Source organism: Onychostruthus taczanowskii, unplaced genomic scaffold (genome assembly GCF_017590055.1).
Source record: "Onychostruthus taczanowskii isolate IOZ18803 unplaced genomic scaffold, ASM1759005v1 scaffold18, whole genome shotgun sequence".
Taxonomy (NCBI): domain Eukaryota; kingdom Metazoa; phylum Chordata; class Aves; order Passeriformes; family Passeridae; genus Onychostruthus; species Onychostruthus taczanowskii.
This window is the reverse complement of record NW_024499017.1, coordinates 11,095,650-11,121,000: the sequence shown is the minus strand read 5'-3', so window position 1 is coordinate 11,121,000 and position 25,351 is coordinate 11,095,650. Positions and strand designations below refer to the sequence as shown.

The 25,351-nt window shown below is 39.5% G+C and overlaps 1 protein-coding gene across 1 annotated transcript in view; it reads right to left on the bottom strand.

The window, feature by feature from the left end:
- The window catches only part of USP10 (ubiquitin specific peptidase 10), a 46,522-nt gene that overhangs the window by 8,873 nt on the left and 12,298 nt on the right, over positions 1-25,351 (bottom strand). Inside the window, exons 2-9 of the mRNA XM_041400666.1 lie at positions 19,339-19,407; positions 16,236-16,281; positions 10,643-11,668; positions 4,342-4,433; positions 2,594-2,703; positions 2,101-2,156; positions 842-945; positions 33-132 (exon numbers count right to left, since the gene is read on the bottom strand). Of these exons, the coding sequence (XP_041256600.1) occupies positions 33-132; positions 842-945; positions 2,101-2,156; positions 2,594-2,703; positions 4,342-4,433; positions 10,643-11,668; positions 16,236-16,281; positions 19,339-19,407 (1,603 nt within the window). The remainder of the gene's footprint in view (positions 1-32; positions 133-841; positions 946-2,100; positions 2,157-2,593; positions 2,704-4,341; positions 4,434-10,642; positions 11,669-16,235; positions 16,282-19,338; positions 19,408-25,351) is intronic.

Below are 25,351 nucleotides of genomic sequence, written 5' to 3'. Positions count from 1 at the left end.
AATTGTTTGCTATTAAAAAAAAATCCACGAACTTTCATTATGTGGAGAGAGAAGTTTCTTGAGGGTCAGCATTTCTTCATGTAGTCCATTGAGGATAAATCCCAAGTATTCTTCAGCATCCTCTTGCCTGCCCTGAACAAAATATTTTTTTCAATTAATTCTATGATATTTTCATGGTTTCCTCTTAACAGAAGGTTCATGACACTGAACAAATCCAGCATTGTCCTATTAACTTAGCAACTACTCAGTCTAAAGTTACGTCAAATCAAGTTTACATTTTATTATAAGACAAACTTTTTTAACCAGTTAAACCCAAACTGTGCTAAGCAGCATCAGCTCCACAATGGCTACAAGAATTTTACATTTTTCTCAATACAAATTCCATTTAATGTGTGAGTTGGAATTTTTTTCTCCCCATTTCTTTTACAGCCACTATTAAAAGTTGCTGTCAAGTGAAGGCCAAATCAAAGGATGGTTTGAATTATTATCTTTTCTTTATATTGAAATTAAACCTGACCTTTAATCAGTCTTAGCTCAATTCCTCAGAAAAATGAACAACTGCTCATTTCTTAAACGTAAATCAATTGGTAACTCCATTATAAAAATACATGTTCTATTCCAACAGTAATTTTTCCATTATTCTGACATATCAAACTGCCAAACCTTTAATTAAGATTTTCCTGTAAATCAGGTCCCAAGACAGTTGAGCCTCATCACCATGAGCTCTCAATGGCTGATTTTCGTGGCATTTGAGCATAGCCTGAGGTTTGGCTTTACAGAGGATTAAGGACTGTGACTGCCTTGCAATGCAGTTGCACAAGTCAAGGATTTGAAGTCCCACCTTTTCTGACAGACTTGACTTTATAACCGTCAAGAGCCTGTAAATGTAGGTTGGTTCAAAGGCAGCTCCTGGTCGGATGTCTCTCACTATTTTATCACCTAAAGCTGCAAGGTGAAAGAGAATTAATGTAAGTAATAATCAATCAAAGGGGTTTTTTACATTATACCTTCATAGTCTTTTCACACATCACTAATTTTGGAGTCCAGCACTTTTTTTACTAATAGTTTAATTGTAATTCTGGGGTCTTGAGCTCAGAAGTTATAAAACACAACTCTTATTGCTTTAAAACATATCACCCTGCATAAACTCACAGACAGTCAGGAAAAGTTCTAAGAAGATTAACAAGAACATCAACAGCCATCACAAAAGAACACTTTTAGTGCTATTTGCATTTTTACCTTCTTTTTGTACTCAAAGAACACGTCCTTAAACCGTCTGTGTATCTGCATTTCTAACAGATCACTTTTGCTTACTGCAGAATAAAAACTCCAAGAACAGCCTGACAAAATGTTCCACCTAATGGCAATGCAAGGCCTCAGATCTGTACTTGAAAACTACACAAGGAAATGACCTACAAGTAAAAGAAGTTGCATAAGCCAGTAAGATCTGTTTCACAGAAAGAAACCACAGAAATGTCTGAACTGTTTGGAAATCACTGGAACAACCAGTCCTCCTGATATTTCCTTATCGTGTTACATAAAGAATAGTTTCAAGAATGTGCTTGTTTCTACAAGTTTGCAATACAACAGACTTGGCTTAAAATTAAGGTTAAACAACTGAAACCTTTAAGATCATTTATTTGCATCAATCACTCCATAATCATCACTGAGCCTAAATATGTATTAGGAGAAATCAGATATGTCTGAAGTTTTCCCACTGGAATAAGAAGCCAGGATAATACTCCTGCAGGCAATCTCCAACTGTTTAAGGGACCTGTTATGGCCCCATTTTGTTCCAAATCAGTGTGTGTTCAGGATTTAAGGAGCAAAATTGAGCAATCTGATAAACAGCTGGAACTATGTAAGGAAGTGGAGGAAAAACAGGGAGTATCAACTGATTTTCTTAGAAAGGACGTGTTCTTAGAAGGCATCTTCACAATTAAGTGAACCTTCAACAAAAAAACGTTCTTACTGCACTTCTGCACTTGGTCCACCAAACAGAAGGAAAAAAATCAAGGTGCAACACCTCTCCCCATGCAGATCTTTACCCCAAAGGCTTCTCCCCATCATTTTCTGCTTTGTGCCCCTGCTCCCACTCACCTTGCTTTGCTTTAGGAGGTACAGGCATATTAGTGAACTCATTCATTAAACGAACACTGAAACAGAAGGGAAGCAACTGGACATGAGCAGCAATTTAACACTTAGAAAAACAAATAATAAAATCAGACACTGTCATTCTGACTGCCAAAACAAAACAAAATCAAAGAATATCACAGAAATCTGGGTGAAGTTCAGACATAAAAATCCACCTGATCACTGCAGTGAAACCCAGGTGTTGGGCTGGTCCTTGCACCTCTCACAATTAATTTTTGCACATCAAACACTACACAAAATTGATTCCCCCAGGCAACAGGAATTCTTCCTTGACCATCCAAGCATTTGTAAAACACCAAGTTCATTATAAAAGTGCCACCCAAAAACACATGAAAAACTTCTGGACACACATCAGCTTCTACCAACAGCCATTGTTAGGTATTTCTGGATGAGTCTGCCAGATCCCAGAGTTTGATTCCTTTTTTCCCAAGCTACTTACAAACTGTCTAGCATTGGTGTGGAGGTGCACGGCCTCTGCGATTTGGAATACATTGGAATGGACTTCATTAAATGATACATTGGAGGGCAAGCAACCAAGGCCTGCAGGGTCTATGCAGTGGCATTAAGGAAATATGCAGAAAATGGCATCTGTGTATTAATCAAATATTCAATTATATGCAAAACTATAGGAAAAACAGAGCTGCATTTGTTTGAGGTAGATCAATCCAAGAATTTAACTGGAAAAGAGGATGAAGCTTTATCACAATATTAACCAATAATGTACAGAAGTTGTATTAAAAAAAAAAAAAAAAAAACAACAGCATCTTGTAACACACAGTGATTTCACTGACATTTTAATTATGGCAAAAACTTTCATCTATGGGTAAGGAAACATTTCATCCAGAAGCAGGAAGAAATGAATTTTCATAGGAAAAGAACTTTCATAGGAAAGACTTTAGAGAATTAACCATTTGAAAATTGGCAGGAGATAACCTGGAACACATTTTCTGAGAAGGATGGAAGAAACCAGCTGAAACTTATAGGTGTGAGTCACTCCTGCAAACAAAGCAAAACCCACTGAGATGTGAGATAGTCTGCACTGCAAAGGGTCAGGAGCAACCTGGAAAACTCCAGAGTATGCTGGAAGAATAATACTCTAAAAACATCACAGCTTGGTGAGAGCAGTGAGCAGAAGAAATGCACTAAAAACTGGAGGGAAAGGGAAATGACAAAATAAGGCATCGATCTCAACTGCTGAAGAGAGAGATTCATTTGATCCCTACAGTGTGCAAAAGCTGAGTAATAAATTCCAATGTAAAGCTTCAAGATGAAAAAAATGGGAGCCAAGATACATAGTGTATATAACCAAATGAGTGCAGAACTGGTTATATACAATAAAAGCTTGATTTAAAGCACAAAATCATTGGCCTACTACATAGTGTATATAACCAAATGAGTGCAGAACTGGTTATATACAATAAAAGCTTTATTTAAAGCACAATCATTGGCCTAGAAATAGTTTATTAGGATCTGCCATGATCTGTCTTGAAACTGGTGTTAACATTTTTCACTAGCAGTACCAGCTCTAGAAGTATCCCAAGTGTCATTCGCAGTCAGCCTTGCTGCCATGGGAGACCATTATTAATATTTTTATTAATATCATAATATACCATGGAGGGGAGGTGCTTTCTGCTCCTCAGGGTGAAAGTTATTTTTGCAGGGAAATACAATCCAATTCATTAAGAGTATGCTCATCTTCCATATGTAAGATTGTAGTAGGATTAATTTAAACTAAGTGCTGCTTTACACAGATGAGACAACAGTGACAACCTGCTCAGCACAAACCCAAATGATCCACTTAAAACTGCAAAACAAAGGCCAAGTGTAAGAACAGTTACTTCAAGTGCAAAAGAGAAATAACCATTTAAAGGGATGCACAGAGTCACGGGGAAACACTGCTAGAAATGACAAGGGCTTCAGTCAGGAGAAGTTACAGTCCTGAAATATTCTGACACAGGTAACAAACTGCAAACAGGATTGCAGGGGAACCCTGCACACCAGGTTCAATGATCCAAAATCCCCCTGGATTTTTGGCTGCTACACTACAACATTTTAACCACAGGAGCAGGATCTAGGAAAATGAAACACTTCTATAAAATACTTACCAGAACAATCCAAAAAAACTCTGACAGATATAATATAAAAATACCAACTTAAGAGCATTAATTTTTTCCCAGGGAAGGATACAGCATTGATGTAGCACCAGTTTCCTTTGTTGATCAGCCCCCGGGGTTGCAAAGACACTGGTTTATGTATTAGTCTTACATTTTCCAGTATTTCTGCAGAATGAGAAACAGTAAATTGAGCATCAAACAAATACCTGCTGCAGCATTACACAGTAATTCACATCAATGAACAAGATTCCCAGAACCTTCAGCAGATGATTTCCACTCCATTTACGCACTGCTCACATTCCAAACCAGACGTTTTTCTTCCACTGAAGATCCCGGGATTCAGATCAGGAGATGCTGATACAAAACTGATCACTGCCATTCCAAAGCAAGGCCTATTGATTTGGGCTGTTGTTTTCCTAAATCCAGATATTTTATTTATATTGCTACATAGATACATACACAGATATAAAATGCCATTAGCTGGAATCACTTGTCACCAGTTTGATGAAGCATTTTCCACATTCTTCTGCTTTGAAGAGGGACGAAGCCAATGCAGCAGTCTCAGTTCAGAAGTTTCACCATCCACTATCTTACAACAAAATCATCTCAGTGCAAACACACAGACTTGATGTGCTCTGCTCTTCAGAACAGGCTGTTTTATTTAACACTTCCAAAATCTATGAGATAACAGCCTTACATAACTTAATTCCTACTCTTTCCTGCTTTCAAAACCCAAGTTGAAAACTTAGAAACCACTGCACATTAGTCTGTCCCAGTTATGAAACCAAGAGCAACAAAGGGAGCTTTTCCAGGAATCCTGACCTGTTATTTAGAAAACTAAATAAGAACTGTTTATATTGGAGCTCATATACTTTAAACTTGAAAAATAAGGTGTACACAAGACAAAACACAAATTGCAAGTAAATATAGCAATTGTGTACAACCGGGGTTATTTATTTTTATAATAAATATGAGGGGCTCTAAAGCTCTTATGTGCTATAAACTGAAAGAATTTGAGCTGTTCACTACAGGACTAAAAGACAAAATAACATGACATAGGTACAAGAGCAGAGGTACACAGCTGTGAGTAAGCAGAGGAGATGGCACAACTGCAAACAAAATCCACATCCTTCTACTGCCAAGCTATCTCCCAATCTATAAGATCATATTTCCTGCAGATAACATCAGTTCTAAGCAAACAAAATTGACCAAAAAAAAAAAGAATGTTTAGTTCAGTTGTCTATTGCATAAAGAGCATGCCACCTGAAAGGGCAGACAGCAAAGAAACGTAAAATGAAAGATGAGGTAGCACAGATGCAGGATAAAATTATTTTCTAGTGAAGGCTAAAATATGTTATTAGATTACTGCTGAAGTACTTCAGAATGTATTGTCAGAGCAGCAACATTTGAACTGTGTTGACACACAATATTTCTGTTAACATCATTTATCATTGTTGAAAATAAGGATAAAAGTAACAGAAAATGTTTCTATTGTTTGTGTCTATCAATAACTTTTTACATTAACTCTTTTCTTCCCTATTTTTGCATCGTGCTCAATAAAGCTATTAAGAGGACCTTTAGCATCCTCTTGTGGTCACAAAGCTGCTTTGTGAGCAGGCTCCAGTGCAATTCCTGGGAGTTTTGCTTCTTTTAACAAAGACTTGGGTTTGTGTACAGCAATTGCATCCAACACCACATTTTCAGCTTACATCAAACACACAGTAACTAAAGAACTTTTACACGTGTATCAGAAGAAAAATAGACTTACAACCATGAGAAAATATAAAAATTTCAAAACCTGTTGGAAAACTCACGTTATCACCTAGAAAACTTATTTCTTTTGGAGGGTACTGATTAGTGAAATGAGGAAATGTTTAGGTATTTCTGTTGGTAAAGAGAAAGCATTTTGCTGAAGTTCATTCATTGGGTTTTGTTATTACAATTACCTCTCAAAGATTTTTTTAACAAGGTGATTTCCTAACAAAGCGAAATCCAGAGTTTAAGGCAAGAGAAGCCCCGTGGATATGGTGCCCATGCTGAAGAGATAAAGGTGGTTACAAGTCAGGAACTGAACACTTGGCTTAAGGCCCTGACTTAGAGAATATTGTCTCAGTCACTCTGATCTTTCCTCAAATCTGGACCAAAAAACCCCAGGACAACACTGCTGGATGACCCTAAACAAAAACATTTCTGTAAGAATGCAGTTTGAATGTACAAAAGGCTGCATTTCTGAAGTTTATAAAACCCTCAGATCCTGGATGTCTCCACAACTCCTTGCTCTAGCATTTACCTACCTTTACAATGAGAATAAAATCATCTGCTGTGCAACATTGGAACACCTTTCTTACAATCTGAATTAGTTTAATTTTATCACCAGCCTTGGCAGAACTGTGAATCACCATGTTCTTTATGAATTTGTTTTGTAAATTTGGATTTACAACCATGGTTGTGCCAACAATATCATCTGAGACAAATTAACTCTGAATATTTCATGTTTGCCCACATGGTTTTTACATCTTATTTCCATTTTTGCTGCTACACCATGAAATTTTCCTTCAGAAGGAATGCCCAAAAACAGCCATTGCATCAAGTCCTCAAGAGCAACAGCAGAATTAGTTATTTTCCATGTTTTCCATGTAAATTGGTATTGACACACACTGGGGAAAAAAAACTTTGTCTTCTTCAGCTGCACCAAAGACACTCATCAATTCCCTACAACTTTCAGATCCTTTTCTCTAATGCATCTACCATTAGTTCTTTACATTGTTCTCTCATTTGGTTCCTGTTCTGGTGCCTTCCATACTTGCATTTATTGGATTCACTAATTTAAAATCATTCCAGATTAAGTCAGATTTTAAAAGTTTCTGTTCTTTGATTCATCTGAAATCCTGCCTGCTGTAAACAGATTTTATGGGCACTGTTACCTCCATCATCCACAGTGAAAACACTGCAAGAGAACACAACTCAGAAAATTGTTTCACTTATTTCCTTAGCTTATTTCCAACTATATATATCTTATATATATATATATATATATATATATATATAAAATGCAAATATTTATCTTTCTAATAAATTTTAATATTTAATAATATTGACTATTATAATATAAATTATTATAATTAATTATAACCCGGCATTATTAATTACCAGGTTATAATGATAGGGAACCAACTGTGAAATGTGGCAAGTAAAGCCTTAAGAGTCATATTTTTACCAATATAATTTATGACCTTACTATCCCTTAGATATTAATTTGTTCATCCTAGCACCTAAATTAGGCTGTGGTACATAATTACTGCACTTGTCCCTTTCTACACACTCAAGTGCAGCACCTGCACAGCAGATGCATCTTGGACACTTGCTAAAATTACCTCTTCTGCATTTGTTTCTCATCAAGATCAACATGAAACGTGTCTGTTCTATTTACTTTCTAGTCCTGATCATCTCCTCAGCTTATGCAGCTTCTGTCTTTGAGGCTAAAGGAACCACTGATCTCTGCAGGCTGAATTAAGCAGCATTAAATTATCTTCAGGGTGCCTGTGAATCATTAACCTCCCTTGTAATAACTGCTGAAACTGAAGTACAAACCAACGATTTGTCCCTGGAAAAGCAACTTCTCGCGTGCTGAGCACCTGCTCTAAATAAAAACTGTGTAGAAGGGCCCCAGCACTCCAGCATGGCATTGTTTGGTGATTTGATTTGTAAATTTTGCCTGTTGACTCCAGATACTTCAGGTGTAGAGTAAAACTGTGTCCAGCACTGTTTGGCACTTGTGGTCAAAACTTCATTCCCACTGGCATGAGCTGAAGCTGCTGAATTCCCAGCAAATCCAGCAGGAGGATCTCAACTCAGCCACAGGGAAAACAAGGAACACACCTGATAAACACACAGACCCTCAGACACTGATGATCACAGAGGCAGGAGATTTGAAATGAAATATTTACAGAACAGAGCCTGGAAATCGTGAACTGGAATTCTTCTAACACATTTTTGAGTGTGGGTGGATGAACAAAGCACTCAGGTACCTGTTTTCCAAACAGGACAGAGAACACTTAAGTACATATATAGAAAATAAAGAAAAACACCTTTTTCCACAGAGCAGAGCACTGATCACATGGCATTCAGATCTCCAAGTAAGCATCTTACACCGAAACCAGCAGCATCTGAATTACAGGAATTGCAGCAATAACTCCTACCTAAATCAGCTGCAATGAGCAGATGAATTCCTTTTATCTATACTCAAGATTATCCCTCTGCCCAAAGAGCAAGCTAATAGTGAAGGTGCAGAAGAAAACTGGGTAGAAGTTACATTTGTGTTTTACTACAGTGAATAAAAAGCTCTGCTCCCACCTGGTGGCAAAAAATAATACAGAAACAGTGAAAATCTAAAAAATTAACTTACAGCTGGAACAACTTGGACAAGAGAAAAAAACCTTTTCCATTTATGGCAAGCAATCCTAGTTTTATGATGGGCACAAAATAGTTTTAAGTTAAAAATCATTACCAAATGATAGCTTGAGATTTCAAGACAACATTCTCCATATGGGTTCATACAGACTGTAACCACCTGCTTTTATATATATATATATTGTTTTAACACAGTGTTTGTGACATGTGAGTGGAATATACACTGAAATATAAATTATTCTGACAGCTTTTCTCCCAACAGACAATTCTGAGTAATGAAACCATTGCTGAGTAAGGAGGGGAGGAGAGGCAGCACACAATTCTGGGCACTCTGAACATCATGCCCAGGTCAGCTTCTGAAGCATCTTACACCGAAACCAGCAGCATCTGAATTACAGGAATTGCAGCAATAACTCCTACCTAAATCAGCTGCAATGAGCAGATGAATTCCTTTTATCTATACTCAAGATTATCCCTCTGCCCAAAGAGCAAGCTAATAGTGAAGGTGCAGAAGAAAACTGGGTAGAAGTTACATTTGTGTTTTACTACAGTGAATAAAAAGCTCTGCTCCCACCTGGTGGCAAAAAATAATACAGAAACAGTGAAAATCTAAAAAATTAACTTACAGCTGGAACAACTTGGACAAGAGAAAAAAACCTTTTCCATTTATGGCAAGCAATCCTAGTTTTATGATGGGCACAAAATAGTTTTAAGTTAAAAATCATTACCAAATGATAGCTTGAGATTTCAAGACAACATTCTCCATATGGGTTCATACAGACTGTAACCACCTGCTTTTATATATATATATATTGTTTTAACACAGTGTTTGTGACATGTGAGTGGAATATACACTGAAATATAAATTATTCTGACAGCTTTTCTCCCAACAGACAATTCTGAGTAATGAAACTATTGCTGAGTAAGGAGGGGAGGAGAGGCAGCACACAATTCTGGGCACTCTGAACATCATCCCCAGGTCAGCTTCAGAGTGGAAGCCTGACCTGAAGCTGTCACTTTCAAAACAGCATTGTACCTGTAAATTAGCTTGCAGCATGAACAGCAGGACTCTGCACAAAGCCATCTCACACACTGACCACTTCACAGATTTAAAATAATTACTCTGGTTCCAACATGAACACCAGGACTCTGCACAAAGCCATCTCACACACTGACCACAGATTTAAAATAATTACTTTGGTTCCAGCACTGGTGAGTCAGTGACAGAAAATGCACCCAAGCTGGGAGAACTTCACCATTTCTGGCTGAATCTGCACAACCAGCCTCCTGCAGTTTCCAGCACTTCCCACTAGGACCACAAATACGACAGGAGCAAGAGTCAGAGCTTTTGTATCACTCATTCCCTGTCCTGATGTCCCCTTTGGACAGCTCCTTTGCACTGGTTATGGATAAAGCAATACTGTTTCTAATGGGTAAACTGGAAGGACAGACCCCTCAAGAAGCATATTAGTAAATATGGTATTTCCTGAATTGAAATTTCTGAAGCAAGACCGATGTAGCCATTACACTTCCAATGCTGTTTAGTGCCCAGGAATTTCAGCCACTTTGGTACAAATATAGTAATACTCTTCTTGTAATGGAATACTACAGAATTGTAAATACTGGATAATGTAACACACCGTTTTCTGAACAAACCTAACATATTCTCCTTTTTGTAACAGCACACAGCCTATTTGAAACCACAGATCACTTCCACAGACTGTTTGACAAGTTGTTTGACAAGCAGCAAGTTTCCCTGTATCTGGGATAATAACATGGCAATGCCTGGTTGGAATGTTTACTCAGGGGGATACAAACTGGCTAATTCCAATGACATCCTTCATGCAGTGTTTGAACAGTCAGCTCATTACCAGAGGAATGTTCTCTATCAATATTCCACACTCCTATTTACAAGCAGAGCTAATACTCTTGCAGTGTAACATCCACTCGTGTATTAACTATACCTGCAATCTTTATGGCTACGGGATCCTCTGAAACTGGAACAGGTCCCTCTTTGACTTCAACCTGTTTTTCAGGGACCAGAGGAGATGTGGCAGGAGGGGTATACTTAGTCTCAACATAGACCACAGATGTGGAAGCAGAGGGCTTGGAATTGTGAAAAAGACTAGCCCACGACTTTGCAGGCTGATTAACAGGGACTGATCCTGCAAGCGGGACCGTTGCCTCAGTAGTAGGTGAAGCTTCCTCAGGCTTAGCTTGGTCTGAGTCAGTGCTTTCCACAGTGTGCAATTCTACCCCATTGGCAGCTGTGTCCTCGCCAGAGGATTCAAGTGTTTGTCCATTAGTAACGCCAAGAGTTTCAGTAGTATCAGTACCAGCATAAGCCTGTACAACAGCTGTCCTTAGGGGGCTCTCTCTGACGGCCTCCGAGGGGAGGCAGAACTGTTCAGAATGAGCAAGGCGGCATAGCTCGGGCTGCCCGGCAGTCCTGCCGGGGGCTGCGGCGCCGGGGCCGGGCTCGGCACACGCAGCTCCGGCCAGGAAGTCCACGGAGCTGGCGGGACTGCTGCAAGTCCTCGGCGTGGCCAGGGAGGGGAGGTCTCCTGCCAGCTCCGCGTCCTCCGCGCTCAGGCTGTTGAGTCCCGCGGCCGAGGCGTGGCCGTTCACCAGCGCCTCCGGGGCAGCCACGCCGTCGGGGACATCTTCCAGGTAACTGTAGTATCCAGGGGGTCTTTTTTTCTTCTTCTTCCGCTCCCTCTGCCCAAGACCCCCAGCCAAGGCGTCGTTTTCAGCGTTGGAGCCGCTGTCCAGAGCCAGGGCGGGGTCACTGAACTGGCAGTCAATGGAGTTGTAGTTTGTGTCGCTGAGAGCATCATCTGGGGTTTTCTGAGCAGGTGCACAGCTGAGAATGAATTCTGGAGCCTGAGGATTCAGAGTACTCGAAATACTGTAGTCGGTGTTATTTAGGACAGATGACTGAGTCTCGATAACTTCATTAACACCAAATTCAATTCTCTGATACTCTTCCCCTGGATAATAAAAAGCATATCTCAGTTAGAGAATCACATGGAATCAAAAAGCTACAAAAGCAAGAAAAACACTCCCCTATTTTCCTGTAACTCAGAAAACAAAGTACGCTCCCCCAAACAAAAGGAATTCTCATTCTCAACCATGACGACGTTCAAAAGACCATTTTCTTAAAGACAGCAAAGCATGATTCAGGTTTTCTTAACCAGAGTTATGTAATTTCCAAATCACAGCAGAATCCTGCACACAATCCCAATTAAATTCCCCTCATAAGAAAAACTATTAACGTCCAAGGTCTATACGAATAATCTCTATTAAATTAATTACTGGATAATTGCCTATAAGATATGGTGTAATACTTAATTCCACACTTTTTTCAAGCCAGTCTGTTCCACTGACAGTTACAAAATCCAAGCCTTTCCCATTTTAACTTTTCCATATGTGAGGTTTGCTTTTTGAGAGGCTGGGTTTGGTTTTTCTGGTGTGATTTATCGTAACCAAACATTTACCATAATCCTTAATAACTGAAAAACGTATTTATTAATTGCATGGAACACTGCAATTAAAGCTTTTAAGCCTTCAAACTCATTTATATCTTCTTTAATTTTATCATCATTAAATGCATTACCATGTGAGAGTAATGATAAATGTGAATCCATGATTTTATGACACACAATACAACACATTCCTCAATATAAATTAGCATTCATCTTGTATATAGGAGCTGTACTGAAAAGTTATGAACAAGTTTTTTCCTTTTATTGATTTATTTATTTGCCCTGGAACTAAATATTCTCATGGCAGGCTGCAGTATCACTAAATATCTTTGGTCACCAAGTTCTTCAATTTCCTGGAATTATTATTATAATGTCTGTGTGCTTACTGGTAACAATGAATACTTCAGCTACAACTACTTCTGTAACTACTGAGTAAAGACATAAAATTAATGAAAGTTTCAGGAATTTTGAAGGCAAGCTGGCATTTTAGAGCTCTGCAGGTCTTTATGATCTGCACGCTACTGTTTCAAAGACATTGCATTTTAGTATTTTGTGTTTCCTCAATGATGGGGGCTCAAACACATTTCCAATTTTTAAGACTTATGACAGAACCAAACAACACTAGGTACTAATTCCAAAGGAATTAAGTGGATACAGCACTAAAAGATTTTGTGCAACTTACATTATGCATGACAACAACAAATATATATGCCCAAGTACATCACAGACTCACTGAAAATGAGGTGTTTTTTTTTTAAACACAACAAAAAGCAACCAACAGTTCCCAAAAAAGAAGTTATTCACACACCTAAGGAAACAATCCTCTGGGAAAACAATCTAGTAGGGAATATTTTGATATATGACTGTCAATATAGAAGTTTTGCAATTCTGGGTATCTTCTAGAAAGATCTGCTAACAAATATTTTAGCTTCAAAAAAATGTGAAAAGAAGAAGAATCTGCATTTTTTAACATCAAATGAAGAGTAACAAACATACAATGTGTGTTGAGGTCTCACTTATCCATGCAATACCAACATATTATGATTTACTGAACAAATTATAAAGATGTTAATTGCTTTTCTGCATTGATCTATTAATCTGGCTAAATGAGAAGCAAACAGGTCACATATCAACTTCAATCTTGCTGCCAGTCAGACTAAAGGAGACTTTTTAGGCATAAAAAAGGGTAAAAATTCCACACACATCTGGTTTCTCTAAACCATCTTAGCAAGAGAGTGAATTTCAAATTTCTAATTTTTAAATTTCTAATTTTTTCCCCCTTCTCCTTGTGAGAAAGCGTTTTTAACACCCTGTCTGCCATTCACCAACACTTCTGCAATCACTGATGAGCCATCAGCACCCAGAAGAGAAAGCTGAAGTTCCTTTTTTAAAAAATCAGCAGCCAGGGAGGGGAAGCTGTGCCTGATGTGCTCTGGGAGAGCTCAGGCAGCACCTCCTGCTCCAGGGCTGGCAGTGCCACAGAGCCTGAGCTGGCTGTGCACACACAGCTCCAAACTGCTCCATCTGAGTGCAAATGCAAAGTTTTGGGGGCTTTAAGGGATATAAATGCACAACAAAACCATTCCTCATTAGTTCATCTGCCTATGGTTCTTTCTACCCTTTGTTACAACAGCACAAAGCACAGGCAACAATTGGTAACACCCAATATTCCTCCAACCTTGAAACAAATGAATTACTGGGCACATTTCAAGTCCTACCAGCTCAAATAATTAATGATTACTTCTTTTCCAAAATCCAAGTTAAAGAAAATAGTAATTGCTTCAAAACAAAGAATGTGGTTTCCCTCCATGGGCGAGTCAAGTCTATCAGTGAAAGCTGTCACCTCTGTACCCCTGTCCTGCTCCTCTGTCCCCAGCAAGCTCCCAGCACTTGCGTGACCCAGAGCTAACCCGGCAAAAAACATCATCTAAGGGCTTCAAAACAAAGAATGTGGTTTCCCTCCATGGGCGAGTCAAGTCTATCAGTGAAAGCTGTCACCTCTGTACCCCTGTCCTGCTCCTGTCCCCAGCTTTTTTTTCTAGTTTTGATGAATTTATCAGTTTATTGTACACTAAACAATCACAAGAGCCCACTCAGGGCTAGTGGGCAGAAAACAGAACACATCCCTTACAGAACATCATAGGCTGAAACCTTGCCAGGAGCAGAACTGATGTTGTAGCATTTAACACACAAATTAGGAAGTTACAGCTCAGTAATTAATCTTTGTACCTTACAGCAGGATTAGAATAATAATACCAGTAGTAGTCTATGGAATGACTGGCAAAAGCTCATTTGCTGTAAGATTGTGTCAAGTTCATTTGAGAAAAATCAGAGGTAATTTTTTTTCTTATTTGTTTTGACTTTCCACTTTGCTTCAGGGCATCTTTGTTTCAATCTAGTTCACAGCTCTATTTCTGAATGGACTGAAACAGATCTCTGTGCCATGAACAACATGGCACACATATTTTAACAAGCACCAACAGATGCTCCAAGGACAGTCTATGTACAACCCCAAAATCTGTGAGTGCACAGTACTAATTAGCGTGAACAGAGTTCTGCATATTAGAGCTTAAGCCATGATTTCATTACTCCTAGTAGGTGTTAACAGATATTCTGATTCTGTAATAAAGTTAAACACTGAATGTAAGTACAGAAAAAAAATGAAGACTATGGGGAATGGTGACATGGTAAGTGTGTGTCATCATAAATAAATACAAATATTCTGCATAACCAAGCATTCCAGTTTAGTTTGCACAGCTTCCTATGCAGCCATCACAGTGATAATGTGCATGCACAGTATGGTGCAAGCTTGTTAAAGACATTTTTCAAGCAAAACCTAATTTGCTGTCATTACCTAATCTCAGGGCTGTGGGAGGGGGTCTCTCAAGGTCTAGGAATGATCTGAAAGACATTTGTACAAACCATCTTTCTGTATGGCTTGTGAACATTAAAATCCCAGTCTGAAAGAACAAAACTTAAATCTAGTTAGACAAAGAAATATATGACTGGATGCCCCTGTCACCAACAGACAATTCACACCATATGGTCTTTTTGAAGAACCTTTCCAACTCCTATTTAGAGCTACTCAGGGTCCTAAAACTGGTCCTGTACTACATAAAACTCCTGGATTGTCAGAAGTGCTGCTGATCTGCTTTCAAACCTGTGGTTCTTCTTTCCGACTGCCTATCTTGCTTATCTTTAAAAGGAAGGCCAAAGCCTCCAAGCACAATGATCAGGGGTTCTTAAGCACTAATGTGTAGTTTGGTCCTCTTCTGAGCACTTTTGAGAAATGTTCAGTCAGATACTTCCATGATTTTCTAAGGAGATCTGGAGTCATTTTTATATACATCTGTCTAAGTCTCAGCTTCCTTGCTCTCTGGTCCAGGGAAGAAACCAAAAACTAATTTACCTGCTGCTTAAAATTCTGTGGAAGTTTGGTTAAAACTATTTAAAGTGAGGACCCCTGGGCAGCTCCCACCTACCTGTGCACTTCTTGCAACTCCAAGTAAGGTCAGGTTTTAAGAGGTGTGGGTTGAGGCAGAGGAGACCTGTGAGTGTTACAGCTCTAAAAGGGGAACTCTGTAATTCATTTTTACATCAAGTCACACTTTCATCAAGAGATTAAAAAAACCAAACCAGGATTCTCCAGAAAAACAGCCAAGCCAGGCAGAAACAAGAGTCAAAGGGAGCACAGACCAGAGCACTGCTTGCAGAGCAGTCTTGCTGTAACTGTTAGAAAATACTCATGCTATGGCTCTTCAGCCCCCCTCATTTTCACAGCCACATCCTACAGGGTTTCCACAGGACTCTGACTGTGTAACAACAAAGTGAAGGAGGAATAAGATGCCCACTGTAATTAGCTGAAGTTCAATGCAGGATTTTCAAAACCTCTCACAGCTATCATTCAGTGAAGTTTAAAAATTCAACCTGCCTAATATATGCCTGTGTAGGTGCTGAGCAAGTTGTAACAATTGTATTTAAAGAGAGGTTACAGTAAATCTCAGGAAAGTGTCACAACCTCACAGTTAAAAAAAAAAAAAAAATCTTGATTTCTTACCATCATGAAACTTACCTGTGGATTTAATACCACATGAAACTGTTTCATTGTATGGGGGGAGCTGTACAAAAAAGAAATGAAACTTATTTAAAGGCAAAGCAAATCTATGAACATTTCAGATCAGTTTCATATGAAACATCCAAATCCTTTTAAAATAACACCATAATTGAGATTTGATTTTTGGAGAGGATGCCTTGAACTCATGCTGCTATATTTACCAAATCCCACACTGCAGCTCCAGGCATCCTTGCAGATTACCACAAGTACTGAGAGATAAAGATTATCTTGGTTACACACTACAGGCTCACCAGCCTCTCAAACAATTCACCTCCCAGCATCTTTCTTCATCAACTCATTTTAGGATGAGGAACACATCCTCTTTTTAGACAAAAGCTGCAGACAAACCAAACTGGGAAAGGATGAAACAAACCTTTGCACAGCCAAAAACCACATTAAACCTTTTGACTTTTAACCTGCTCCAGGGTGGCCCTTGGAATGTTTCAGCTAAGGTGGATCCTTGAACACATGGATCATGAAGTACCACAGCACAGTGTGAATAACTCTTGTATAAACAATGCCATCAGTTTATGGACTCAGGGCTGACAGAAACCTTGCCATGGTGTAAGCACAGGTGGGCAATTCCTAACCCCCCTCACCTGCCCCTAAACCTCCTGAGCAGCTGAAAGCTTCTCCTGTGCCTGCAGAACTGGCAGCCACTGTCACTGCATTCCAGCAGCTCCTGCAGATCATGGAACTGGTTCTGTAGTGGGAGGCACAACACTCAGGGGACAGAGCAGCTTTACAATGCTACTCTAAATAGCTCCAATGGTGTAACAAATAAAAGATTTCTTTATTGAAGTTTTCAATTCCCTAAGCTACAGATATTCACATATCACCTTTTTAATGCACTGCAGACACAAGTGCATCAGAAACAACAAGAAAAATACTCCAAATTCCACTGCAAAAGTATATAAAACATCCACATGCTGTAAATCCATTTATGAACCTCAATACATCTTAATGTATCATCTTTTCAAGCCAAAAATGAGAATCAAAGGGTCAAGCTCCATATTAATTTTGAACACAGGTTCAATACAATTTTACTTAGAGTTTAAAAAATTACTCTAAATGTTTATAACAAACAGTTTATGATACACCTTGCAATTTTTGTTTTTATCCAAAGCAAAGACCTTCAGAGAATAAGAAGATTTTTAAAAAGTAGTCAGCCTCTTGGTCCCCAATCTATGAGACTAATCAACAGCACTTGTGCAAAGCTGACTTGTTCCATACACCAGGGTTGTGTGAACCATCCCAGCCAACAGGTAAGAGACAGAGCACGTGTCAAAAATATTACATGTAAAAGGGACATTTTAGACAATGGAATCACACAAGGCTGGAAGAGACCTTCAAGATCGAGTCCAACCCAGCCCCAACACCTCACCTAAACCCTGGCCCCCAGTGCCACATCCAGGCTTTGTTAAACACACCCAGGGATGGTGACTCCACCACCTCCCCAGGCAGACAATTCCAAAACCTTATCACTCTTTCTGCAAAAATCTTTTCCCTAATACCCAACCCTTTAGCTTTAACTACTCCCTTGCCAGAGTCCCCTTGGGTCTGTGGTTAAGGGACCTCAGAGGGACAGCAGCACACGGGGGGACTGTCCCCAGCACGATGTGTGTCAAACATCTCTGCAGCACTCCCATCTCTGGCTCATCCTTTTGGATTTCACCCTGCCTTTTTCAGAGCAATTTTTTACACCAATTAGTGTAAAACTAATAAGCATCATTTTTATTTCATCATCCAGGTAATTAAAACATTGAAGTGAACCAGATCAAGGACAAACTTAAGGAACATTGTTCAACAGCTCTTTATTTTGACAGCTAACCAGTAAGTGGCACACTGAGAAAATGAAGTCACACTGGTTCTGGTGCTGCAGGTTCATACTTTGAGAACAGCTTTGCACAAGTCAAGATATGACATTTTCATCACCCCAAAGTAAGTGTTGAAAAAGCTGATGGGGGCACTTCAGGTGACACTACATGGGATGAAAATGTCCCACTGCTGTGACTGCAATTATGGTGGGAGAACAGCAGGATCATCACAGCTAACAGGAATTACCTAAAGATCTCTTGTGCTTCCACAGACCAGAGACACAGCTCCCCCCCAAAAAAGAAACACTCTTTTTCCTTTCTGAACTTCCCTCACTCCCCACCCCATTCCCCTTGTGCCCTTTCATTGTTCAGGAGTTTATTACACTAATTATCCCTGGAAAATTCAGCTACAGGAAAGTAAGTCACAATAACAATGGTTTGTAAACTGTGACAAAAGGATTTCCCCATCTACAGCTCAAGTGTTTGTTTCCTTTATGTTGAGAGGGCAGGATGGAAGCATGACCGAAATGTCTGAATGGAAATGTCTGGAGGAAATACACGGAAATGGACCCAGAGGAAAATTATTTTTCAAGTCTGGAGATGAGGACAATGGGCTAAAACTCCTCCCTATAAAGGAAAATGGTTTTGTGATTTCTACCAAGAACTACAGAGAATAAGAGCCTACAATACCATGTGAGTGTGTAATGAACTCCAACACACAAAGACAACTGTTCCCACTCTGTGGTTCTCTCTGTCACTAATTAGTTCATTATTAATGCATTTCTCAGACCTCACACACAGCCTTCTCTGTGAGCACAGAACTCTGTCAGCAGTGCTCCACCTGACAAAATTATTAACAATCCCTGTGCTTCAAAAGCCTCCCAAGACTTAGAAGCCCACCTTACAACCAAGAACACTGCTGGGAAAGTTCTCAGTATCCACCTCTTTAAAAAAAAAAAACATCAAAACTGAGGTACAGGGCTGGAAAATTCATCACCAACATCCCACCACTATTGTCAGCTAGTCCAGCTCGGAAAGATGACAAGCAGAAAGTGGAATCATTAATTTATGTCTAAAAATTTACTTAATATCCACATATGGAAAGAAGACTACTGAATAAAATTTTCAGTTTGTAAATTAGCAAGCCAAGTTAATGACAAATTTTGTATTGTTGTATTTCAAATTCACAAAAGACATGGAGCTTTCAAATGTTATTTCTAAAACAAGTTTAAAGTAGATCTTACCTCAACAGAGCATCGTGGAGTCACAAAGAACTGATTAAATTCATCAGGGCTGAACTCCCCAAAAATATACTAAAAATAAAAGAGAAGGATCTTTGTTAAAGAACTATTTATACAATTCATAAATTCTTATCAAAATCCATTAGAGTACTAGAATTCAAAAAGACCCATGTTCTGGGAGTCAGAAACTCTACCATGCATCCCAACTCCCTCTTGGCTCCTTCCTACATCTTTAGCAAAGAACTTTAAGCTCTGAAACTGTAAGCAAAGCATTTTCCTTCCAATTCCCACTGGAGATGATCTCAAACTGCTCCTCATCCTGGGACCAGTTTAAAACCATGTTTGGGGTACAGCTGCATCAGCTCATACAAGCCCCAGGCAAAGGCTGGTTTGCCTTCTGAACACACCCCTCACCACATGAGAAAAAAACAAGAATTCCTTCTCCAGAGCTGTGCTAAACTGAGGAGTTACACAAGACTAAGAACTGAAACTGTTCAGGTGTAGGAAAACACACAAAAATCATCAATTCTGTTATACCTGTGCCTGAAACTCTTAATGAACCTGAGATAAAACATATTTCCCCAACATTATCTTTCTGCAGCTTTTCAGATACTTTGCGTCTAGATACTCTCTGAAAAAAAAAGTAACTAACAAGACCACAAAGAAAATTACACTAATGAGAAATTTAATTTACAACAAACAAAAGGCCTGAGCTGTTGGCATTTCACAGCACCTGGAAGTTTCTATAAACTTCCACTCCAGCTGTAATTGACTGAATAACACCCAAACATTCAGGACAGAGATATCAGGACAGAAAGAAGTTAAACAAGGAGCTGAATAAACTGACAAAATAGACAAAGAGGACTGAAAAACAACACTCTTGGCAAAAAAGCAGGTCAGTCTGGCCCAGTACATCACAGCCCCCACTCCAATTAATCTCCGTGTTCTCCCAGAGCCATTCTGGACAATTCTCTGCTCTCCTCCAGCCTCCCACCAGAAAAGCTTTTTCAGCAGTGTCGAGTCTTGCTCGTGGCAAATCCTTACTTTGGCTCTATCGAGACACAACAAACCAGAGTGGGAGCTGAGCCAGAGAAAAGAATGCCTAAAATCTGGGAAATCATCTCTTCTGAAGTGCAGGCTGTGCCACACACTGCACACACAATAACCCAATCACAGATTCTTTTCCAGACTTTAGGTGGTTTATTCCAATGGAACTTGCTGTTTACATGACTCACAGCCATCTACATTCATAAATCTCAAAGCTTAACTGAAAGCCAAATTCCACAGCAATTACAAACCATCGTTTTCTTACACGAAAAGTGATTTATACACACACCACTTTCACGTGTGGCAGAGTGTGCCCATTTTAATGGCCTTCAGGTTTTTTAAAAAACTAGTAATGTCATCTGGTTTAGACTACAAACAACTCAAACAGTCAAAACAAACTGGAACATCTGTGATTCAAAGGGTGAAACACGGTTAAACACTGAATGCTTCAAAAACTCTTCTCTCAGCCAACTGCTGCCCACCAAGGGAGAATCCAACACCCAAACCCAACAGATCCCTGAATGGTACCTGAATGCCTTCACAGCTCCTGGCACAGCACTCAGGCTTGGTTTATACTTTCAGTATAACCATGGCAGTTTTATTCAGCAACATATGAGCTAGAATTTATCATATTCCAAAAACAAACCTAAGAAAATCACTCGCTGACTCATTACTAAAATTATGTTTTAGGAGATATTTTTGATGCAACAGAACAAAACAATCATCTCAAGTACAGTCTCTTGAAAGTTATATAAATCCAACCCTAATTTCTCCATCTAATAATATAATACAGTAATTTCACTAACCAGTATTTTTAAGCAAAGTATCACAGGCCTGGTACTTCTTTCTGAGCTTTTTCAATGAGGAAACACAAGACAAAAACTAAACAAAGTGATCATTAATACTTTATTAATTATCTGTTTTAATGGTGTATTCATATAGAGAAATTAGTGTCTATGCAACTCTTCCTGTGGAATTTAAAACAGGACTTTAAGTATTTACCAACATCTCATCCTAGTCGGACTAAAACTCAAAAAACCCATCCCCATTTGGGCTTGAAATAAACAGAACTTGATTTGTTTTTATTTACCAATGCTTCACACCAGCATTAAGTCACCAGCCGAAAGATCCCTGAACAATAACTGAGAGAAATAATATTTCCAAATAAACCTTAAACAAACATTAAACCTGCCCAGTTTAACCTGCCTCCAGTCAGCCTCATCTCTCCAGAAATAACTTCTGCAAGCTGGACAGGATTCTCTACCCTTTTTGATACACAACTACACACTTGAGTGAAAAAGAACCGTGATATCACATCCCTTGGCAAGTATAACAACGCCTACCAAAAAAAGACAGGATTCAGAGGGGGAAAATGTATTTTCAGCAATTTGAAAGATGCTGTAACTCCCTGCCTGCTGTCCATCCATCCCAAGGAATCAGTGTACCTGGCACTTTACAAGTTACCTGTGTAAGAAAATATTAGTTTAGTTTTAGAACAGCATCAGCATTGCTGCAGTACTTACCCCGTACCATTAATTCAAATTTTGAAGGCTTTACAGCATCTTAAATGCCCAAGTAATAAGAAATTTTAAGCAAGAGCAGACTAAGATCTCACAAAAAGCAGCACATCCTTACAAGAATAATTTCATTATCAGCATGAGCTTTTGGGGTCCTAGCTTATTTGTACCCTCAGAACTACTCCACCTAACCTCAAAAGTCACAAAGTTGCCTTCCTTTCCAAACTGACAAATAAAATCTAAGGCTTGGAACATCAAACATTTAATTAAAGTACTTACACAAGCTACTCACGATCAGCATTAATTTCTCTCCCACTCTATAAATAATATTTTAACACATGCCAGAGATACATCAGCACATGTTAAAATCTTGGCCAAACTCGTTTCAGATGGTTTCAATTCCAATTTTAGTATTTTCAAGTGTGTAAGAAACACACACCCATTACAAGTGCATCAGACTGATGTTTTAATGCCATTTAATGCTTTAATGGGGCAGCTAACCTGCCCTGTGCTGTCCCAATCTCTGGTCCTGTACATCACAACTCCTCAAGGTCCTGGCTGGGGATAACAGTCGGACTTCACAGCTCCAAGGAACAGTGGGAGTCAGACACAGACAGCTCAGGGTCAGCCCTGGAGCAGGTGAGAGATTGTGCTGTGCTGGATATAAGCTGCTTGTGCTGCTCCATCACCGCTGTGCCAAAGCAGCAACAGCCTTGCACCTGCACCAGGAACTGCAGAGCCCTGAGCGAAGGTCGGGCACTGCACGTGAGCACAGAGCTCACCTGGCCCAGGCAGCAGCAGCCAGGCCTACTCCCATCAGTAACACAAACTCGGGGTGTCTGGCAACATAAAAACCCAAAATATTTTAAAATATCACCTGTGAACAGCTGAGGTTTAATTAATAGCTCTACACAGATTTTAAGACCAAAAAAAAATATATTTCTCTAACACTGTTTAGCATTCAATTCCTCATTTCAAAAATTGATTTTGATTTATAGCCTCAGACAAAAATGCAGCTGCTTGAAAATCATCTTAAACAGCAGTCAGTGGTGTCAGTGTTCACTCGCAGGAGCACATGGATAAAGTTTAGGAGTTCCAGTCTTACACCAGCACTGAATGTGGAATATAACAAGAACACTGGGAGAAAGTTCTGAAAATTTCCAACTGTAACAATATCCCCAGACTTACTTTTAAAGATACCTAATCCCTAAGAGGCTTAATTCAGTCCCATCTGCCCTCCCTCTCCTTTCAAAGCCTCTCCACAGCCTCCCTCAGAGCTCTGTCCTGGCTCCTGGGAAGGAATCTCTGCTGGTTTTGGGAGCAGGTATTTCACTGCTCCCTCTCCCTGGATGACTGGGCTCTGCAGAGCCACCACTGACCCTGCACTGTGTGCTCAAGGGTCCCTCAGGACACCTCAGCCCGGGGAGCTTCATTTCTGCCACAGGTTAAAAGCAGTATCAAAACAGTATCAAACAGATCCCAGTGACCTTCCACTTGCAACTGTATAAAAAACCGGCTGGGAAATGAAACCTCCTCTGGGGGGAGGCAGGGGTGTGTGGGAACAATGGGGCTCTGTGGAATTCTTGCAAAGAGGGGATGGTAGATACACAGGACAGCTCTACCTCTGCTACCTTTCCAATTCCTCATCAAGGCTACCAAACTTCTCTGGGATGGATGAACACTTCCAAACCCAAAACACACTGATGGATCCACTGCATTCTGCAATTCTCAGCAGTAACCCAATCTGACCATTTCCCAGAAATGTACAGTGTTAAATAACACACTAAACTGCCCCTGATTTAACTAATGTGAGCAAACATACACCAACAGGACAGAATGCTTTGCTTACACTGCACAATCAAGTATTTATGTATTTCTTAAAAGTGTAGCATTTTTGAAATATTTTTTTCTATAATACAAGTTAGGAACATTGAATGGATGAGACTATTAAAGCTGGAATAGCGTTTCCAGCTCACTCCTGAGCCTCTGGCACCAATTTCCATGTTCAGTCTGACATGCTGCAAGGAATCAAGTTGCCTGTTACTGAATCCCTGCCTCCCAACATTAATTCTCTTCAGAAAAATACTCATGTTAAACACCTTCCTTAGAGCAAATCCCAAATCCTGCTGATTGTCAGTCGCTGGTGTTTCCAGTCACAACAAAACTGGAATCAGTTTCTAACCTAATCTCTTCAATGTGATTACAGCAGTGTAACATCCAGCTGCACTCCAGGAGATTCTACAGCACTTGGAACAAATCATTTCATCAATAACATTCCCTTTACATCTTCAAGATATTATCTGCAGCTAGACTGTAACACAAATTACAAAAAATGAATTAAACAAACAAATCTATCCAGGAAGATCTGTTTTCTACCAGTCAGAAATGAAAGTAATATATTTGGGTAATAACTCTGATCACTAGGCAACATCTCAACTACGCAGATAAAAGCAGCAGCAACAAAATTAATTCCAAGGAGGGGGAAAAAGACCCCAAAGGGTTAAAATACCTGACCTGCAAGCCCTGTCCATGCTGACTGGTTTTTGCTGTGGTCCCCCTAACCACTTTAAAAAGGAATGCTAATGTTAGCCCACTGCCTGTAACGAAATCTCCACTGGTGTTCCTGTCTAGCAGCACGAAGGCTGTCCTGGAGGAATAAAAGGAGGGTGGGTACGTGTTCCACAGCTGCTTGTCCTAGAAAAATAGGTACAAATAGCACTGCTGCTGCATCATCATCCTGGGATCACCTGTGCTACAAGAAAGCCAGGAAAATGAGTGCCAACTTTGGCTTTCAAAAAGCATTAACACAGCTTTCATCTACCACCCAACAGCTTCAGATCTTCAGTCAAATTAGTTTAAGCTGTAAATACTCCCACTTCAAGTGCTTTTCCATAAAGGAGTTAAAAATACAGCTTTTACAGCTGGATTATTCCTTGCCACCACTAAATGTCTCAGCAGAAGGCCAAACAAGTCAAACTAGTTCACATTTGAACTGAAATGATGAAACAGCTGATGTATACCCTAAGCTATACTTATATATATATTATATATATAATCTTGGCCACCAAGTTACTCCTACAAAGTGGACTTACTCTTACAGCTCGGGGATAGGCTGCAGCAGAGCAGGGAAAGGAAGCATTCAGACAGAAGTGTGTTTTCTGGCAAGGAATAAAGGGCACATGCATGTGACTGCACTTGGGGTTTATTAGCAGAGAAAACACTCTCCCATTAGTCATCCCTGCAGCAAACAAGGCATTGCTTCCTCACCCTTTACTTCTCTCCCAATTTCTCAAGGTTCTTTATGGAAATTGTAGGAAAAAGCAGCCTTCCCACAGGTTGTCCTTTCCTCTGAGCTGAAATTCATCAAGTCTTACTACACAGATGATTACTCAACTAGAGACAAGGTTCTACAAACTAACAAATCTCAAGAAACTTATTGCTGAAATGCTTAA